Here is an 8,239-nt window from a genome sequence, read left to right on the forward strand (position 1 = left end):
AGTGTTTCACCATTGAACAGGAAGTGATGTAAAACTAGTCTGTACATGCTCTAATCTGTCTCAAACTTGACATTTTTGATCAGAGTTCAACTCTCATCACATCCACAGGCTGAAATACACTCTCAGTCGCAGCACCACCTGGTGGATATGGTTGGATTCACTGACCAGCAAAGATGCGAGGACCTTTTCAGTGGTACTGGTAGCTTTAAGTTTGGATGTTTTTGTGGTCATTTCATCTTTTTATGATGATTTTGGGTGTTTTTGTTGTGATTCTGAACCTATTTTTAGTAGTTTTGCATCTTTTTTGAAGTGGGGTGTCTTTGTGGCAATTTTTTGTCTTGTGATGAGTTTTGCATCATTGTGTGGGGATTTTGCTTTTTGTGATGTTTTTGCATCCTGTTGTGGTAATTAACCACGCCTGACGTACGTCAGCGGGGTTACTGCATTCGCTTCGGTATCTGACTGGCTGGGTAAGTAGGTTTGTATGTCCGTTCAGATATCTCTGCAAGTGCTGAAGTCAGGATGATCAAACTTGGCACTGAAGATCAGTCTAAGGTCCCCTGCTCAGGTGTGGATTTACAGGTCAGCAGATCAAGTAGGAAGGGATATACGTAGGATGATCAAAATTGATACCGAGTCATCTGCAAGTATTTAATGCCATCTACTGAAACTCACCAGTAGATGGCGTGGTTCTGCCCTCTACTGAGGGCTCGTGCAGTTTAGCATCTTAGTGATAATTTTGTGTGTTTTAGTTGTCGTTTTGCATCTTTTTGTAGAGATTTTGTGCCTTTTTGTGAAGACTTTTGCATTTTTTTGTGAGGATTTTGCAACTTTAGTGGTGATTTGGGAATCTTGTGAAATATTTTGCATCTTTTTGTGATGATTTTGCTTTATTTTGGTCATAGTTTTACATCTTTTTGTTATGTTGTGTCTTTTTGCAGCGATTTTGCATCTTTGTGGCAATTTTGTGCCTTTTTGTGGTGATTTTACATCTTGTTGGCTTCATTTAGCATCTTTGTGGTAATTTTTGTGTTTCTGTGAAGAGATTTGCATCTTGTTGTGGTAATTTACCACTAACCATATTAAAAATAAATCCTTTCATATTTATTTTCAAAGTAAACAACAGTGACATCACAAACAAACTGGCATTTAAAGGGTTAAATTTGTCAGTTGTGTTTAGGATCAATGTCATTTAAAACAAGCGACTCAGCCAAAGTCTAAATAATGTGAACATGTCATGAGATAAGATAAACTTTATTGATCCCAAAGTGGGGAAAGTTCACTGTTACAGCAGCTCCAAGGAGAAAAAATAGTATAAAGGCAGTACAAGAATAAATTGGAAACAGACGCAGAACAAAACGAAGAGAACATTATATACACAGAAGATGTTTTTTTTTTTTTTTTTTTAAGAAGACTTCCTGGTTCCTCACCTTCAAATCTGCACTCTGCAGACAGCTGGAAGAAGCTGACAGGAACCGGTTCACTGTAGGAACGCATGATTTGTAGATCAGAGGTCAGACTGATTTCAGGTACAAGGAAGTGAAAGTCAAACAGTCGAGAGGAGAAATGGCGCAGCAAAGAAATCAGCTGGATTCAGAGAAATTCTCTTGTTCCATCTGTCTGGATCTACTGAAGGATCCGGTCACTACTTCCTGTGGACACAGCTACTGCATGGACTGTATTAAAACCCACTGGGATGGAGAGGATGGTACGAGAATCTACAGCTGCCCTCAGTGCAGGAAGACTTTCACACCGAGGCCTGTCCTACAGAAAAATGTCCTGTTTGCAGAGTTAGTGGAGGATCTGAAGAAGACTGGACTCCAAGCTGCTGCTGCTGATCACTGCTATGCTGGACCTGAAGATGTGTCCTGTGATTTCTGCACTGGGAGGAAGTTGAAGGCTGTCAAGTCCTGTCTGGTCTGTTTGGCCTCTTATTGTGAAAATCACCTCCAGCCTCACTATGATGTAGCTCCACTGAAGAAACACCAGCTGGTGGAGCCCTCCAAGAACCTCCAGGAGAACTTCTGCTCTTCTCATGACGAGGTGATGAAGATTTTCTGTCTCACTGATCAGCAGTTGATCTGTTATCTCTGCACCATGGATGAACATAAAAGACATGAAACCGTCTCAGCAGCAGCAGAAAGGAAGAAGAAGCAGAAGGAGCTGGAGGTGAGTCGACTGAACGTCCAGCAGAGAATCCAGGACAGACAGAAAGACGTGAAGCTGCTTCAACAGGAGCTGAAGGCCATCAAAGTCTCTGCTGATAAAACAGTGGAGGAGAGTGAGAAGATGTTCACCCAGATGATCCATCTCATCCAGAAAAGACGGCGAGATGTGGAGCAGCAGATCAGATCCCAGCAGAAGAATGAAGAGAGTCGAGTCAAAGAGCTTGAGGAGAAGCTGGAGCAGGAGATCAGGGATCTGGAGAGGAAAGACGCTGAGCTGAAGCAGCTCTCAGATACACCAGATCACAGCCAGTTTCTCCTCAACTATCCCTCAGTGTCAGCACTCAGTGAGTCCAAACCCACATGCAGCATCAACATCCATCCTCATAGACACTTTGAGGACGTGACAGCAGCTGTGAAAGAACTCAGTGATAAAATACAGGCTATTCTGAGGGACACATGGACAAACATCTCACTGGCCATCACTGAAGTGGATGTTCTACTGCCAAAACCAGAACCAAAGACCAGAGATGAGTTCTTAAAATATTCAAGAGAAATCACTCTGGATCCAAACACAGCATTCAGATGTCTGCAATTATCTGAAAATGACAGAAAAGTTACATTCATGGAATGTAGCCATTTACGTGGTCATGGAGACAGATCTACTGGATTTTGTCAGGTCCTGAGTAAAGAGAGTCTGACTGGACATTGTTACTGGGAGGTGGAGTGGAGACGAGGAGGAGTTGAAGTAGCGGTCGCATACAAGAACACCTGCAGAGGTGGAAACTTATATGATTGTGGATTTGGAAGAAATGACAAATCTTGGTCTTTACGTTGTGACACCAACAGTTATTTATTTTGGTACAACAACACTAAAACTCCCGTCTCTGGTCCTCAGTCCTACAGAATCGGAGTTTATCTGGACCACAGAGCAGGTGTTCTGTCTTTCTACAGCGTCTCTGAAACCATGACTCTCCTCCACAGAGTCCAGACCACATTCACTGAACCCATACATGCTGGAGTTCAGTTTTCAGACCTTCAGGTTTTTATTATTGGCTTCGGACCTACTATAGAGTTTCTAAAACTCAAATAGAGTAACTCCCGTGTCTGAGCGTCAGTTCATGTTCAGCCCTGATTTAAGTTCATCATCTACAGTTTCCTTCTGTAGTTGCAGCATTAATTAGTCAAATAACGACGGAATCTGCTTTCAGCTTCTGAAACATTTGTTGATTTTGTTTTTCATATCTGACAAGAAACTGAATGTTTTGTGGGTTTTGGATTCAAACTGCGTTGTTGAACTGTGGAGGATTAAAATGTTTGCTTGTTTTAGTATTTTCTGACATTTTATGCTCAAAATGATTGACAGAGAAAATAATCAGCATGAAATAACTGAAGTCCTGTAATCCATAGTTTCATCATTTCTGTTGACTGAGCTGAGATTATTGTTGATGAACAATCAGTTTGAATGCATTTGAGTCAATGTTTCATTTTTGTGTGTATTTATCATCAAAAAAACCTGTCATTGAACCGCTGAGTGACACAAACAGAAAATATTCATCTATATCATTTTGACACATGAAATCACTAAACTAACATTTTATTCTTTGCATTTTATTGTAACTATTTATGTTTTCATGATGTAACAGTGAATGACTTTTAGCGTCCTTCTGAATCTCATCTTTACTTTCCTTTGATTTGAATTCCTGTTTCTTCAATCTCATGTTAGTGATGCATTTATGGAACCAACCGAGGTGATGGAAACATCAGCTTTTTATTTAGATGTGCACTTCATTCCTCTTTCATATGGGTATTTGTACCGAATGTGTTGGATTTGTATTTTATTGTGGATTTTCTGATTGGGCAATAGTGATATTTTATTGCAGTCAGTAGTCATTTAATAATCTGACTTGGTGATTTGTTAAATTTTGTTGCTGTGTTTCCTTCTGATTCATGTTAATCTGCAAATAAACAACGGTAAATGAACAGAGCCTGGATTCTGGATTCTGTCACTGATGCTGTAATTATACATTGAAATGTTTATTTTATATTTTATATTTTTGACATTTTTTCTCCTGTAAACTGTGTTAAAGGGGTAAATGGTCCTTCAGTCACATCAGAAAGTGTCTTATTTGACCAAAAATCGCTTTAGTCTGATTGTACTGAAAATTTATGTCCGATTTCTCCTTTAAGTCACGTCTGTGGTTTTATTTTTGTGGCCCGAGCACTGACGTTGTGTAGGACTCTGTTGAAATGAAAGGAATTATTTCTGGCCCAAAACAATCACATTTTTGAGGCCTGAACGTACTGAAAAACTCATGAACAGACCCATCAGAACTGGTGACAAATTCCATATTTTGACTTGTACGTGTGTGTGGGAAAGCGTCTGCATCGCGCCCCCTGGAACATTTGTAACATTTCACCCACATCTGCCAGATTTGGTAGCCACATGTAGAACATCACAAAAATGCCTCTTGGAGAAAGACCCTAACCCCAACAGGAAGTCGGACATTTTGCTATTAATGTGAGATTTTTTAAATATTTTTGGTCATTTTCAGGGGTTAACTCCTCATGGGGGCAACTCCAAGACACCTCAGATTTGGCTAGTTATACAACAGGCCTTTATGATGAAAATGCTTTAAAAAATCTTTCACAGCAGTCAAAGCTGTTGCCATGGATGCCTGTATAGCTCAACGGGTTAAGCGGGTGACCCATGTACAGGGGCTGGTCTCCAACGCAGCAGCCCGGGTTTGATTCCTGCCCACGGCTCTTTGCTGCATGTCTTCCCCCCACTCTTCTTCTCCCCCATTTCCTGTCTACCTTCACTGCTGCCATCGAATAAAGCCCAAAAAGGCAAAAAAAAAAAAAAAAAAGGTATTTCCATGGCCGCCCCATAAACTTTGATGCCTCACCATGAAACAGGAAGTGTTGTTTCACTTCCCTCTACATGCTCCAATCTGGCTCAAACTTTACATGTATGATCAGAGTCCTGTCCTGATCACATCCATATGCTAATATATATTCACAGTCATAGCGCCACCTGCTGGCAACAGAAAATGTGTTGTACTATTATTAGAAGTCTCAACTCCCGGAAATTTCTGCCACACTTCTACGTGCACCACGTCCCAACATGCATGAGCGAGGATCCATTCAATGATGCTTGCAGCTTTAATTATTACTATTAGTATGACTAGTTTTGTCCTGAATGTTTCAAGTGATTTTTTTCATAAAATCTGATGCTGCACACAATAACAGCAGTGTATCTGTTCGAGGGCACGTCCATTGATGCTTGGAGCTTTAATTAGGGTCCGAGCATAAAAGGTGTGTAGGAGCTTCTTGAAATGCAAGGAATTCTTCTTATTATGAACCCATGGGTTCTGACACAAACAGAAAATGTTTATCTGTATGTTTATCTTCGCATTTTGTTGCAAATATTTCCATGTTTTTACATTTCACCTTCTCAGGAAGGTTTTTGCACCTTAAGAGTTGAATGAAAATGTAACAGTTTTACATCTTTTTGTGGTGATTTTGTGTCTTTGTATGGCGATTTTACATCTTTTTGCAGTAATTTCCTTTTTTTGGAGGTGATCATCTGTCAGTTTCTCCCAGACCTCAGATGTGTTTTTCTTCCTAAATGTCATGATTCTATCTGCTGAACTGATGAAGTTCTGAGGCTCAGAAATGATGGAAAAAGTCCATTAAAAATGATAAATCTGGACCTACCTCTATGGACTTCAAGGAAAACATTCACAGTATGAAGGTAGAACTGTTCTAAATGTTTGTTTCCCGTCTCCACAGAACAGACTTTGGGTTTTTGGCTGAAAACGTTCCTGTTTTGTGTCTTTTCTCTGCTGATAAAAGTGAAATGGGTGTCGCTGCTCGATGACTGAATGTGTTTGAAACCCAGCCGCTGCCTTTTTACTGCCTTTTAAACGCGTTTTCACCAGTAACTCCACCACATCAGGCATCTTTAGGAGCCCGTTCCACTTTGATTTATCGATCGAGGAGGTAATTACCCTCATGTGGTTAGAATCCATCGTCCAGACAAACCTCCAGAGGGTTTTCTTTTTCACACTTTTTTAATCTTCCTGCCAAGACGTGATGCCGTCACTTTCTGAGAAGTCAAGCCGGGACGACGACAAGACAGCAGGCCCGTCTAAGCTGCTATTTAACAGGCCTGGTTTTCATTGGTGTAAATCAGCTCTGTGGTTTTTAGAGCGTAAGAGTTCAGTTCTTGGGTTTTACAGCGACAGTTTCTGAAAATAGAAGCAGCAGTTAAATGAACGACTCTCCAAACGTCCTTGTAAATATTCAATGAGCTGCTATTCTGAGTTTTAAATTCACAAACAGCTCCGTGTTTCTGCTGGAGATGAGACGAGTTTTTAATCGGAGGAATTCACTAATGTGACGTTATGACTGAAGACTTTCTTCTCAGCCGTTGCTAGAGACGGAAAACGTCGTTTAATCGTCATTCATGAGCTTTATGACTTCTGTTATCCTCCAGAGAAACGTTAAACAGAAGTATGACAGCTTTATCAACAGACAACACAAACAGAGTTTAGAATGTGTCATTATCTTGTGGTAGTTTAGCCTCTTTGTGGTCATTTTATGTGTTTTTGTTGTGATTTTGCATCTTATTGTGGGGATTCTGTGTCTTTTTGTGAAGAGCTTTGCATCTTGTTGGAGTAATTCAGCCTCTTTGTGGTCGATTCTGTGTTTGTTTTTTTTTGTTTTTGGATACATCAAACAGAACTGCTCATTCTTCTTTTCATTTGAATTTCTGATTTAAACAGAAAATGTCTTTGCATTGTGTTCCTGAGCAAACAGTGACTTCTGGTGCATTGTTGACATTTAGTAAATGTGAAAGCAGCAGCAGTGGCGCATCTCGGACACTTTTAGACCGTCTGCCGTTTCATTTTCATATTTCATGCACTCGCTTTGCTTCCAGTTAAAAACCCAAAGAACCGAGTTTGTTTTAGGAAATCCACAAGGCTGACGACACCAGCCAAATCTGACCGGTGGCCTCATGCTGCTTCTCTGTTGTGCAATTTTATGAATTTCCTGAGTCTGGTTGTTGTAATTCAGCCTTATTGTGGATTTTGTTTGGGGTTTTTTGGGGGGGGATTTTGCATTTTTTGTGGGGATTTCAGTCTTTTTGTGAAGAATTTTGTATCGTTTTGTGGTGATTTCACATCTTTTTATGGTGGTTTAGCCTCTTTGTGGCCTTTTTGTTGGAATTTTGCATCTTTTGTAGAGATTTTTGATGTTTTTATGGTGATTTTGCATTATTTTGTGTTTTTTTTGTGGAGAGCATTGTATCACTTTGTGGTGTTTTAACCTGTGTGGTCATTTTGTGTGTTTTTGTTGAGGTTTTGCATATTTTTGGGGAGATTTTGCGTCTTTTTGTATTTATTTGTGTGTTTTTGTTGGTATTTTGCGTCTTTTTGTAGTAATTTAGCCTCTTTGTAGTCAGTTTGTGTGTTTTTGTTGTCATGCTGTTTCTGAGCTAACAAACATCCTCTAAAGATGAACATTTTTAGTTGAACTCTTGTGCATTCTTGACATTTTGTATGTTACACTGAATGTGAAAGCAGCAGCAGTGGAGCGTCTCGGACACTTTTAGACTGTCTGCCGTTTCATTTTCATATTTCATGCACTGGCTTTGCTTCCAGTTAAAAACCCAAAGAATCGAGTTTGTTTTAGGAAATCCACAAGGCTGACGACACCAGCCAAATCTGACCTCTGCAGCTCACAGAGAAACACAACAACTCTGTTCCTGTTCAGTCCGTGAAGCCAGAGAAACCACAGATTAGCTCGCTGTCGTCGATGCTTTGACTTGCCGTGACCTCTCTGGGCCTTTCGGTTTCCGTGACGACAACCGGAGCCCCGCCCTCCATAACGACGCCCGGCTTCTCACGTCAAGGTTACCGAGGTATTTGGTGTTTGGCAGCTCTGGACCACATGATGGACTCATCACTGTAGAACAAACACTGGCCTCGCCCACAGCAGACGGAGGAGGTTGTGGTTCGACTGCAGCTCTGCTTTTCACCGTAATCTGAAGAGGATCCTCGGCCTCC

The 8,239-nt window shown here is 40.7% G+C and overlaps 1 protein-coding gene across 1 annotated transcript; it reads left to right on the top strand.

Annotated features, from left to right (window-relative positions):
- The first annotated feature begins 1,561 nt into the window (after window positions 1-1,561).
- Window positions 1,562-4,148, top strand: LOC110949692 (tripartite motif-containing protein 16-like). The gene has a single exon (XM_051957846.1). The coding sequence runs from the start codon at window positions 1,567-1,569 to the stop codon at window positions 3,256-3,258; it is 1,692 nt and encodes a 563-aa protein (XP_051813806.1). The 5' UTR covers window positions 1,562-1,566; the 3' UTR covers window positions 3,259-4,148.
- Window positions 4,149-8,239: the final 4,091 nt, after the last annotated feature.

This window comes from Acanthochromis polyacanthus, chromosome 1 (genome assembly GCF_021347895.1).
Source record: "Acanthochromis polyacanthus isolate Apoly-LR-REF ecotype Palm Island chromosome 1, KAUST_Apoly_ChrSc, whole genome shotgun sequence".
NCBI lineage: Eukaryota > Metazoa > Chordata > Actinopteri > Pomacentridae > Acanthochromis > Acanthochromis polyacanthus.

What these genes read in the sequence shown, in the direction of transcription:
- LOC110949692 (XM_051957846.1), top strand. Translation starts at nt 1,567, where the DNA reads ATGGCGCAGCAAAGAAATCAGCTGGATTCAGAGAAATTCTCTTGTTCC.